Raw genomic sequence first — 13,185 nt, forward strand, 5'->3', positions numbered from 1 at the left:
GGAGAGATATTTGGACTTTATGAAGTTCATTCTTGAGAAAACTTGCTCACATAAGTATGTTGAGCCAAAGATGGGCAGGACTCCAAATGCATATTTTTTCATGTTCATATATGTTTCGGGAATGGCACTCCATGTATTGAAAACAAGTTTGTCGGGTTTGGGGAGGTTTTCAATATCAGTCCATTTGTGCTCTTTAGCGAGAGTAGCCTTCTGACGGGCGACTTCTTCAAGATCCGCTGTCAGGCATTTGAACTTGGACACCCATAAATCTTTATCCGCTATGCGGCCAGTTCAATTTCTAGATCGGGCTTACTTACTCCTGTGAATGCGGATGTGTTCAGCAGGGATGGGTCGATGTCCAGGAAAGGAGAGAGTGTTTTTTTTCTTTCTGAACTCACTGAATCTTTCTCTAAATGCAGCTTGCATTGCAATAATTGTACGGTGGAAATAATCACAATTTATGTGAATGTTCACTGCTTTGAACTCTCTCAGGGAGGGGAAGTGAGAGAGTGTACCTTTCTGTACATCTCTGGCAAACACTGTCATCATGCGCTCAAACACCAAAACATTTAAAGTCAGAGAATAGATGCTCTGATATTTTTATGAACGATTCTTTCATGTATTCTCCGTCTGTGAACGGCTTACCCCTCCTTACGATCTCTTGAGCTGCCACAAAACTAGCAGCTGTAGTTGATTGTGGAGAAGTGATCCACTTTTTGAAAGTATGTTTGCTCTGTTCAGCTTTCCGTTGCAGTTCCAAAATTGCTCTCTTTCGCTCATCTTCACTTGGGTATTTTTCAGTGAATGCTGAGAGCTTGTTTCGAAAATGTCTTTCAACGTTACATTTTTTGTTGTTCGATAATTTATCGCCACATATTAAGCACACCGGTAAGCCAGCGTCGTTGGCGGTGAAGGCAAATGCTTCTGTCCACGCAGAATTAAACTGTGTTCTCTTCTGGGATTTTTCATTTTTGGGATTTATTCATGGTTAGTGCAGGGGTCGCACACTCCAGAAGCCACCTGCAGGTAAAGGCGAGGGCTATAGACGTAGATGTGACGCATATTTTAGTTGACAAATTATAAATAAAAATAAAAATTAGATGTTAAAGTGTATGTGAATTTCCCATTGGGATTAATAAAGTATCTATCTATCTATCTATCTATCTATCTATCTATCTATCTATAACAGTAGTAGTAGTAAATAAACATTATATATATTACATATATTATATACAAATTAAATTAAGAAATTGCCGTTATTCATTTTCATGTTTTTTTTTTTTTTTGTCAAGGCCAAAAGGAGCCATTACAAGGAGGCTGAAGAGCCGCATGCGGCTCCAGAGCCGCGGGTTGCCGACCCCTGGGCTAGACATTCACAGCTCTTGAGGTGTATTTATAAATATAGATTACCGTTTTAATAATGCAGTAACACAGCAACAAAGAATAAACAGGACAAATCTTTAAAAAAATGTTATTTATCAAGATGACACAAGACTAACTTGCCTAACAGGTTTATAAGTAAAACACATTTTGCTGTTAAGTTAACAAGACTATTGTTAACTGAGCAGCAATTTCAAATTCGTGTTTATTTTTTTTTTTTTCCAATTGAAAAGCAGAGGCACTTAATACAGGCTCGTAGTCCAAACTCAAATGGTACCTGTTTTACTTTAAAGGACAAAATTAAAAGGTCTAAATTTATTAACGTAACTTTTCTTGTTGTTTGTTTAACTACACATGACAACCTCTCCGATTCCTTTTCCTCACTTTCTTTAACATATACCAATCATCTCTGCTCTCTTGTGAAACAAGGATTGACTTGCTTTTTTTTTTTTTTACACTACAGGAGTTTGCTGCAGAAAAACAAGACACACGCTGACAAAATTACTATAATACCTCGCGTAAAGGAGCGCTGAAACTAAATTACCATTAAGCCTAGAAGAGTACGGCCTGAAAAGATTGTCACTGAATGAGTCTTTTATAGTGAAAACCAGCCAATGTAGATTGGCTGCTAATCGATCGGAGAATCTCTAGTTGAATCTTCACATTTTAAACAAACAACACTGAGGTAGGGAACATGACAAAAGTGTGTAAAACACACAGGGATGGAAGGTAGTTAAGGAAAAAATCTCGTACAAACATTAAAATGTTGTTCATACATGTAACCGTATATATATATATATATATATATATATATATATATATATATATATATATATAAGAATAAGTTACTACATTGTGTATCAGATTGCAGTACTGTGTAGGGCTTCATGTCTCAACTTGAGGACTTTTCCAATATGAGGTTGTGGATACAGATGTACCGACAGAAGATTGTTATGTATAAATATGACACTAACAACTGCAAATACTGTACTTCTTTAGATAGAGAACTGAAGACATGAAAATTTTAAAGTAGCACTATTGGGATCTTCAGATATTTCCTTGACAACATGTTGGACAGTTCAAGTGGACAGAAACTGATGACTTACCGTACACTATGCTGTATAATTCGTTTTCATCCCGACTTAGGCAGTGTTCTTATGTTTCTTGAAATACAGCCATTGACACAGTCAAAATGGATTCTTACAGAAATCTGAACACAGGATTATGTCCATTTTTGTCATGCTATCTAATTTCCGGCTCTTATGAGTATTTTCAAGTGTACTGATTTGAGAGTGCTGCTGTACTGCCTATACATACAGTATATGTGTGAAATGCATGAGTGCTGCTATTGCTGACTGTATTCACAAGTGCTTTGTAACAATCGATGAAGGCACTTCGGACAACTGGCCTGGTCTAATTTCAGATCCTCCTGTTATTCAAATATTGTCATCAGTAAGCTTCTGTTTACTTATGGTATCCATGTTAACTATGATAAAGCAAGATAAGACATGTTACTGAAGGAGACTTTTTTTTTTTTTTGTTTCCTTGAACTGAAACACTGTTCTGGCTGACTTGGGATGTACAAGAGAGGTGCTAAAACTAACCATGTTTCTGCTGCCTAAAGACTTATTCTTATTTTGGTTTCCACTGCACAACTATATTATGTTCTACTAACATTAAGCTCTTACGCAGGATTTTTACATGACGACATCAAGATGGATGACACTTTATAAGCTATTGCTTGCAATGCATAATTTAAATCAGACAGAACAATCCAGAGTTTGATTCAACAGCAGAAATAAATTTAGCCAACACTTCCATAATCATCATTGTCTTCCCTTCAAATTTAGGAAAATAGAACAGAATTTCTTTGAAATGATAACAACAAATCAAACAAAACTGTGCGCTAGGTTAATACATATTTCACTTCTTAACTGTGTACTAAGACCAAGTCATTTCATAACTTACCTGCCGATTAAGCGTGATGGCACTTGGCTGGCATTTGGTACAGATGCCATCAGGCCAGGGTGGATGACCTTCACAACCCGATTTAATTTTACAGCTGATATTCTCCAGAGCTGCAAATTTTCCCCTGTATGGAATAAAATAAAATACCTCTTGAACAAAACCCACAGCAGCACACTAGTCAATATTCCATCCTTCAGTTGTTAAAACTTCAGCTAATTACTGGGTCACCGGAGGGTTTTGACTATCCTAGCAACAATGCAAAAACAAACCTTGGTCTTGGTACCAGTCTATGACATGGCACACACCCACCCACACACACTGAAATGAAGTAGCATTACCAGCTCACCAAAAGCACATGTCTTAGATATAGAAGAGAAATGTAATCACACACATATGAAGAGAACATGTAAACTCCATGTAAGGAATTTAAACACAGCCTCTCAGAAGATGACAGACTATGATGTTTTATTACACACAATTCTAATTGCAAAGCAGCTAATGTGAATATTTATGTATGATCTGTTCTGTTGTAAGCCAGTTCCCACAGCATTTTTTCCTCTCGAGTAACCATTATAACATTACACATACATTATATATATATTATACAGTGACCACTATAATTTCCACAAGGTAATACATATAATAGGGCAGCACGGTGGCGCAGTGGGTAGCGCTGCTGCCTCACAGTAAGGAGACCCGGGTTCGTTTCCCAAGTACTCCCTGTGTGGAGTTTGTATGTTCTCCCCATGTCTGCGTGGGTTTCCTCCCACAGTCCAAATACATGCAGGTTAGGTGCATTGGCAATTCGAAACTGTCTCTAGTGTGTGCTTGGTGTGTGTGTGTGCCCTGTGGTGGGATGGTGCCCTGCCCGGAATTTGTTCCTGCCTTGCGCCCTGTTGGCTCCAGCAGACCCCGTTGACCCTGTGTTAGGATATAGCGGGTTGGAAAATGACTGACTGACTAATACATATATTTCTACCTATTGAGCCACCACAAAGCACCATTTTTAAATACAGCCATTTACAGCCTAATGTAGTAATTATTTCAGACTCAAAATAAGTAAAAAGGAAGACAGGAAAGCCACTTACTTGTCAGCACCCCCAGTTAATTTACGAATGTATGCGTGGAATGACATGTGTTTGACAGGGGGATCCAGGTGATTCAAGTAGTCTTCGTCAAAAGGCTGGAAATAAAACAGTACATTATGAATGATGAAGACCTGGACGTGAAGTGGTGAGGCAGTAATGACATGAAACAAAAGCATTACCTCTAAAGGTACACAGTGCACACATTTTCCCATTGGTCCATGGCGGCACCTGTAAATAGATGGAATGATTTTTTTTTTTTTTTTTTACATGCAATACATAAGGCATATGTAGCAAATTAACACAGAATTGTTTTTTTTTTTTTTTTTACATGCTTGCAGAGAAGGAAAGTGTGGTCAGTTAGAAAAGGCCCCAGTTTGGGGAGATAAAGATAGTTAAGAAAATCTTCATAAGGGAAACACTTTCAAAAAATTCTAAAATGAAACATGCAGTTATAAAAAGGAGATTATTTCACATATTGTCATCAGGATAGCCCGATATCATTTCAGTTGTGCCACAGGCATACAGAATCAGTTTGAATGAATTTAGGACACACACATCCATTTCAAACAACTGAGAATTTTGACTTTATGTGAATAAAACTTTTTTTCCAGTATCATCTAACAGAAAAATTAACCACATCTAATCACAGTCACCAAAATCAACACCATTTGTTTTACTTTTCTCCCATGCCTAAAGCCCATCTCACATTATGCGACTACTTGTGGGCTATTTCAGACTTACTGACTGCAGTTGCTCATCTCAATTTAAAAGAATGAAAATTGCTGGGCATGTCACATCAAGCGATTGTGTATCAATGTTCCAGTACAGTCACGCGTGCCCTTTTTTGTGACAGATCCTGGCAGAGTCAGTTCTGTACGAAGAGTTAAGAGGTATGGCACGTTCAGACATAGAGTCTCAACTCTTTTTTCTTTTCCATTCTATCACAGTACACAAAACACGAGACATCGGGCAGACAAACTTCTCTTCTGTTTGTAAAATTCAAAACAAAACGTTCTTTATTCCTCATCACTGCATTATACTTATTGTACATCCAGATGAACATTCACTCGTTGTCAGCCGTCACGTCATACAGTCCACACCTATGACTAAAATCAATACCAAACCTGTTTGATTTTGTTGGAATGAGTCGCTGTAAATGTCACATTGCGTGGCAAGATTCACAAGAGCACGCTGATGACTGCCTCTGACTCGCTAAGATTATGAAAATGAAGGCTATGATTGAATATCGCTGGAACAGTCACGCTATGTGACATAGCCTTAAGTGTAAAACCTTACAGTTTCAGAAATTTAGAAAGATGCATAGACAGACAATGTAATGATATGAATATGGCATTCATCTTTAAAGAATAAGTTGGTCAGTTTAGCTCTTGCTACCAAGTCACTGTGTGCAGAAGTAGTTAAACCTACTATCTATATAAATAATTCACTAAGCCGACAGAACAAGCAAGACAACCACGGGATACGCACGGCATAGCAGACAGAACAAGCAAGACAACCATGGGATACGCACGGCATACCCACGCCCACCAACTCACAGAGACCCGCCCACCAACGCTAAGACCATGGGATACGATGACAACTCACAGAGCCCCGCCCACCAACAATTCAAGCGAGAGCGAAAGCATTTGCCAAGAATGTTTTCATTAATCAAGAACGAAAGTTGGAGGTTCGAAGACGGTCACATACTGTCATAGTTCCGACCATAAACGATGCCGACACACGGCCCGGACACGGCGAGGATTGACAAATTGATAGATCTTTCTTGATTCTGTGGGTATTGTTACATGGCTGTTCTTAGTTTGTGGAGCGATTTGTCTGTTTAATTCAGAAAACGAACGAGACTCCCGCCTGCTAAATAGTTATGTGACCCAAGAGCGGTCAGCGTCCAACTTCTTAGTGGGACAAGTGGCTTTCAGCCACGTGAGATTGAGCATTAACAGGTCTGTGATGCCCTTGGATGTCCAGTACTGCACGCACACTACACTGAATGGATCAATGTGTGTAAGCCGTTGAACCCCATTTGCGCTGGAGACCGGGGCTTGCAATTGTTCTCCACGAATGAGGAATTCCCAGTAAGTGCGGATCATACGCTCAAACTGATTACGTCCCTGCCCTTTGTACACACCCCCCCCCTCGCTACTACCATGGTCAGGTGACTTGGTGGTTTACATATAGAAAAGCAGCCGGAATCGCAAAGAACAATGAAAAGACAACGTGGCTCAGAGGTGCATGTGGACTGTAGCAGAGACAAAAGTGACTGAGGCGGTGTTTGGAAAATGAACAGTCAACGTGACTCACAGGTGCATGTGGACTGTACACAGACGAAAGCGACTCAGGTGAGGAGTTGGAGGCGGGCACATGAGCAGGCAGTGTGTACTGAATGATGATTGTATGTTGGTTTGTGGCGTGCATTGTTGCAATGTTACTTTTCTTGGTGGTTTATTAAATTATGGATTTTTCATTTGTTCATTTTTTTCTCTGGGCTTAAAAATCATTAAAAAAGCGGTGTGATTATGCGGCGTGCATACGCTGCGGGTTGGCTAGTAGTTATAGTTCCTCCTATATCTGCAATTACTCCTATATCTTCGAAAAGCTCTGAAAATTGTTTAAACTTCTTGAAAATATTCTGTCTTCTGGTAAACACAATGCAATGCCAAACAGTGCATAAATGTGCTTGACAATGTGCATTTTTACCCTTTGGATGAAAACCGTGCACTTTTTAGACCACAATGTCATTTTTGGAAACAAGTCCTAATAATTATTTATAAGCTATTGCGCTATAGACATTTTTAAAGATTAAAAGATTGAAATGACTTCAGAACGACAGCCTCATTAGATTCATTATTTTACCACTTCACAGTAAACCTTGCTTTATATTTGTGCATTCATTTTTTTAATGCTTTAATCTTTCCACAATTTGAAAGCTAACTGCACAGAGCCACTTCTAATGCACAGTGACATTTTAATTGTATAAAACATTCACAGCCATCAATCACACAAAATCAATGTTATGTGATAACGAGAGTGGCTTTATGCATGACACACTGAATCAACACGGTATAAATAAGTCTCATTTACACTTTAATTGGGCAAATGGCACTTTTTTACTACTTGTAAATAGAACAGTAGTAGTCACTCTCACTTTGGACTACAAAAAAAGCAGGTCTCTCCTTTAAAAGAAAAAAAAAAAAAGAGTTAAAAGTCATGCAAAATAATGACGCTTTTCGGTGTCTTTGTGTGTCAAGTTAGGATACTAGAATACAAATTAACTTGAAAAGTTTCTGCCTTTCCTGTGGCCTAAAATGCAGACAACACAGGTTCAGGTTTGTAAAGCACACATAGTATTTGTCTCTCAAGCCCAACGGTAGCCAGTGTATGGGCATCTCCTTATCCATACCTGCAGAACTGCGGGCATTTGGAAGCCCTATAGTACACTCACAATGGCACACCAATAACTGCAATGATTCAGTGTACAACTCCATGTTAACACGGCTCCAAAATCCTAAACACATTTCAGAAAAAATATTGGTAGCCTGTGTGTACCAGTTTTGTACTATAAGCACTGGCGAAAAAATCAATACACATGCAGTCTTTACTTTTTTCTATCTAATAATACTGTACACTCTGTTTTTCTATCTCTGCTGGTTTAAAGAACCCAAATCCCTAATTTGTGTGTATAATTAAGAGAGGTAGAAATATGCATTATTAACTATATATTTTAAAAATGTCTCAAAGAATGCAAGACTGCACTGTCATGGTTAATAGTACTAGGGTGTTGTACCGCGTTAGCCATTATGAATGTAGTGAGAAGTCAAGCAAAATGACACCTTTTATTGGCTAACTAGAAAGATCACAATATTGCAGGCTTTCAGGGCAACTCAGTCCCCTTCTTCAGGCAAGATGTAATGATAATAAAATAATTTAAATAATTGTATCATTACATCTTGCCTGAAGAAGGGGCCTGAGTTGCTCCGAAAGCTTGCATGTTGTAATCTTTCTAGTTAGCCAATAAAAGGGGTCATTTTGCTTGACTTCTCACTGTTATTGGTTAATAAAACCAACACACTACAGTGAATCAGAAACAGGACTTTGTGATAGTGCTTAGTTTTCATTGCGGTCAAAAGACAGAAATTGTGAAATTGCAAGATAAAAAACAGACCTTAATTCAATGAAGAAACAATATAAAGAAAAATTCTGAGTATAGACTAGAGAATGCAATTTTAAATGAAAGCAGCTCCAATGTTACTGTTCACAAGCTTTTGTTTTCTGAAATACTTCAAGCTTATTTGGATTTTAATTGAAATCAGACATTTCAAAAAAAAGAATTATTTTTGGAGGGCTATTGCATTTATTTTGGCTCGGAAAAAACATGATAAAAGGCGGAATAAGAATAGAGAGACTATAAATCAAAAACACTGTACTTACAGCTGTGCATCTCGGTTCCTGTAAATCTTTCCGTCTTGCCTGGACAGATACTGGTCAATCTCATCCTCTGCAACCTGTGGTGCAGTCTGAGGTCGCAGTAATGAGCCCTGGGGAACCACAATGTCCATCACTTCACTGGAAGGGCCAGGTCCACTCGCAGGAAAAAGAAAAAGCAAGTCCCCATGCCTGAAAGAGTGGAGAAATAAGGTCATCTCTTAGAGCAGTAAAATACTAAGGGGGTGAGAAAGAGAGAAATACCAACATTTAGTCTGGTGGTCATTTTACTGGAAGACACAATGAAAAATAACCACACTATTAGTGAAAGACTATGTATACCCAAACAACAAAGTTTCTTTTCTTCAAAAAAGTGTTTAAGAAACAAAAGAAGAACATAAAAACAACTAGGGCTGTAATAAGTCATCGGTAATAATCGATGATGAATGTAGTGCACTTTTGCAGGGGCATGTTGGCCGAGGTTTGATTGTGAGTGGAAGTGCAGCGCAACACAAAGGAGAATCAAAGACTTGCTTTTTTGACTTTTCTTCGTAATTGTAGCACTACAAACAAGTCAGACACGACAGCGTTCATACAACTACCAGAAAGTAGTTACTACAATTCTGCAATCCAATTGGAACAAAATTCTCGATTGACCACAGCAGAGACCTTGATAGAAAGGCAGTGTGGATGATGGAAGGGACTTCATTTAGAAAACACACAAACCTTTACTGTCTTTCCTTATCCCATTCTACAAATATAGCCAGGCAATGTCAGGTACTTTGGCTACTATTAAATAATGGGCACACGTGAAGAAATAACACTTTTTAAAAATCATTTCATTTATCTAATGAGCAGAGATATTCAACACCAACTGGTACTGTATAAAAGATTAATTGCCTCCCTAGTCAAATGAATAATTAAAGTCATCTGACAGAACACATTCAGCCTAATACACAGCTCAATACTAAGCTCACTTATTTTGACACTTCCTATTAATGCCAAGTTACCAGCACAAAGATTCAGCAAGCACATAATGCTATGATAGAAGGAAATTTCTAAAGAGATCAGAAAAGGGTACTTGAAATCTATCAGTTTAGACATGGAAGAAATGCACACTTCTTGTGCAAACAAAGACACTGGGGGAAAAAAATTAGCTTTACTGGAAAGCAGTGCAAAGTGGACACCACTTCTAACCAAGAAAAACAAAAATGATTGTCTCTAAATTTTCACAGTGTCATTTGTTGTTGGATAACACTGCTAATTCAATAAATTACACAGATTTTAAAAACTGCCCTTTATCCAGTGGAATATTTTGCTTGATGAGCACACAATATCCAATAATAGTGGAAACTAGAAAGATAATACTTATTTAGGACAGTGTGCAAAAATAAGTGATCTTTAAGGCACATTTCATGAGGCAAGGATAACCAGGTGCAAAAATAGCTGGATACCAAGATAACCAAGAGAAAGTTGATAGGAAAACAGAGTGAGAGCCCCTCAGCTATCTAAAGGAGAGCAACCTAGTCAATGTGGTCCTAACCCAACCATTAGAGGGTAGTAGAGCATTCCCCGTATTCAAAAGGCCTCAGGTGAAGCAAGAAAGAGTGCTTATTAGTCTGGGAACAATTGGGAGTGTAGGGTGCAATTATTTATCTGCTGGACAAAGCTGGCAGCACTGTGAGGATCATGTTTTTTGATTTTTCCAGTGCCTTCCTACCACCCAGCCATCCCTGCTAAGGGGTAAACTCACTGTCTCTCTAGTAGGCCACAGCTTGTGAGACTCAAGGACTGTGTGCCTGATGTGAGGAACACTATCTTATCTCAATTCAAACTATAAATATACTGTAACATCAGGTCATGTCACTTGCACAAATTCTCAGGTGATTCTGCACAAAAGGGCTGTATTGATAAAGGGATAAGATAGAGAATAGGAGTCAGGTGGAGAACTGTGTTTCTTGCTGTGAAAAGAATGGTCTGCAACTTAACCTCAGGAAAACTAGGAACTGGTTATTGACTTCTGCCACACTGAAGAGCCTCCACATACATTCACTATTCAGGGAGTGGATACAGAGGTGGTGCATTGCTACAAGTATGTCAGGATCCATATCAATAACAGACTGTGTTGTTTTCATGGGAGCAGTGACATCCTTGACATATTCTATAACTCTGTTACAGCCAGTGTGAATTTCTATGCTGTGGTTTGCTGGGCCAGTCACATCACTTTAAAGAGCAGGCCATCGAATAAACAAGCACTCTGGACCTCCTGCAGGTAGTAGTTAAGGAAAGAATGAAAAATAAGCTGAGTGCCATTCTGAACAATGCTGCACATCCACTCTTTGACACATCTGCATTGACGACTTTCAGCCAACATATTATTCAGCATTAAGTGTGTCAAGAAATGCTACAGGGTCTCCTTTATACCAGCAACAATATGCCTGCATAATGCCTAACAGCGACTGTGTCGACCAAGATTTCTTACTCTTTAAATACATTAAAAATAAATAAATATGCACACATCAGAATGATTAATGAGCTTCTATTTACTCTTTAAATACATTAAAAATAAATAAATATGCACACATCAGAATGATTAATGAGCTTCTATAAAAACCCAAATTTATCCTATGGTGCATCCGGAAAGTATTCACAGCACATCACTTTTTCCACATTTTGTTACGTTACAGCCTTATTCCAAAATGGATTAAATTCATTTTTTTCATCAGAATTCTACACACAACACCCCATAATGACAACGTGAAAAAAGTTTACTTGAGATTTTAGCAAATTTATTAAAAATAAAGAAAATTGAAAAAGCACATGTACATAAGTATTCACAGCCTTTGCCATGAAGCTCAAAATTGAGCTGAGATGTTTCTGCAGCTTAATTGGAGTCCACCTGTGGTAAATTCAGTTGACTGGACATGATTTGAAAAGGCACACACCTGTCTATATAAGGTCCCACAGTTGACAGTTCATGTCAGAGCACAAACAAAAATTTCTGCTGCTTTGAAGGTCCCAATGAGCACAGTGGCCTCCATCATCCGTAAGTGGAAGAAGTTTGAAACCACCAGGACTCTTCCTAGAGCTGGCCAGCCATCTAAACTGAGCAATCGGGGGAGAAGGGCCTTAGTCAGGGAGGTGACCAAGAACCCGATGGTCACTTTGTCAGAACTCCAGAGGTCCTCTGTGGAGAGAGGAGAACCTTCCAGAAGGACAGCCATCTCTGCAGAAATCCACCAATCAGGCCTGTATGGTAGAGTGGCCAGACGGAAGCCACTCCTTAGTAAAAGGCACATGGCAGCCCGCCTGGAGTTTGACAAAAGGCACCTGAAGGACTCTCAGACCATGAGAAAGAAGCATGGTGGTGGCAGCATTATGCTGTGGGGATGTTTTTCAGTGGCAGGGACTGGGAGACTAGTCAGGATAAAGGGAAAGATGACTGCAGAAATGTACAGAGACATCTTGGATGAAAACCTGCTCCAGAGCGCTCTTGACCTCAGACTGGGGCGACGGTTCATCTTTCAGCAGGACAACGACCCTAAGCACACAGCCAAGATATCAAAGGAGTGGCTTCAGGACAACTCTGTGAATGTCCTCGAGCGGCCCAGCCAGAGCCCAGACTTGAATCCGATTGAACATCTCTGGAGAGATCTTAAAATGGGTGTGCACCGATGCTTCCCATCCAACCTGATGGAGCTTGAGAGGTGCTGCAAAGAGGAATGGGCGAAACTGGCCAAGGATAGGTGTGCCAAGCTTGTGGCATCATATTCAACAAGACTTGAGGCTGTAATTGCTGCCAAAGGTGCATCAACAAAGTATTGAGCAAAGGCTGTGAATACTTATGTACATGTGATTTCTCAGTTTTTTTATTTTTAATAAATTTGCAAAAACCTCAAGTAAACTTTTTTCACGTTGTCATGATGGGGTGTTGTGTGTAGAATTCTGAGGAAAAAAAATGAATTTAATCCATTTTGGAATAAGGCTGTAACATAACAAAATGTGGAAAAAGTGATGCGCTGTGAATACTTTCCGGATGCACTGTATGGGACAAATAAAGCTCCATCTACACTGGGAAGGATTACAAAACTTTGGCACAATTACATGCATATCTGTACGCTGTAAGACAATCTAAAAAAATATGCACAAATGCCCCGGGCATCATTCAGAATGATCACACAGAACAACAACAAACTGCAGGATGTCCAAAATTGCACATTTTTGTTGATTTTGGCCTCTTCTTATTCATTCTGGTTCCTCAGGTGGGTTTACTAGCATAGCACCTGACAACATTTATAGGGCCTAAACT

At 39.1% G+C, this 13,185-nt stretch overlaps 1 protein-coding gene across 1 annotated transcript in view; it reads right to left on the reverse strand.

Moving 5' to 3' along the window:
• nploc4 (NPL4 homolog, ubiquitin recognition factor) overlaps positions 1–13,185 on the reverse strand; it is a 68,516-nt gene that overhangs the window by 36,760 nt on the left and 18,571 nt on the right. The window contains exons 4-7 of the mRNA XM_028818326.2: positions 8,883–9,068; positions 4,616–4,664; positions 4,437–4,531; positions 3,349–3,472 (exon numbers count right to left, since the gene is read on the reverse strand). Coding sequence (XP_028674159.1) covers positions 3,349–3,472; positions 4,437–4,531; positions 4,616–4,664; positions 8,883–9,068 — 454 coding nt within the window. The remainder of the gene's footprint in view (positions 1–3,348; positions 3,473–4,436; positions 4,532–4,615; positions 4,665–8,882; positions 9,069–13,185) is intronic.

The sequence above is a fragment of the Erpetoichthys calabaricus genome, chromosome 14, assembly GCF_900747795.2.
Source record: "Erpetoichthys calabaricus chromosome 14, fErpCal1.3, whole genome shotgun sequence".
Taxonomy (NCBI): Eukaryota; Metazoa; Chordata; class Cladistia; order Polypteriformes; family Polypteridae; genus Erpetoichthys; species Erpetoichthys calabaricus.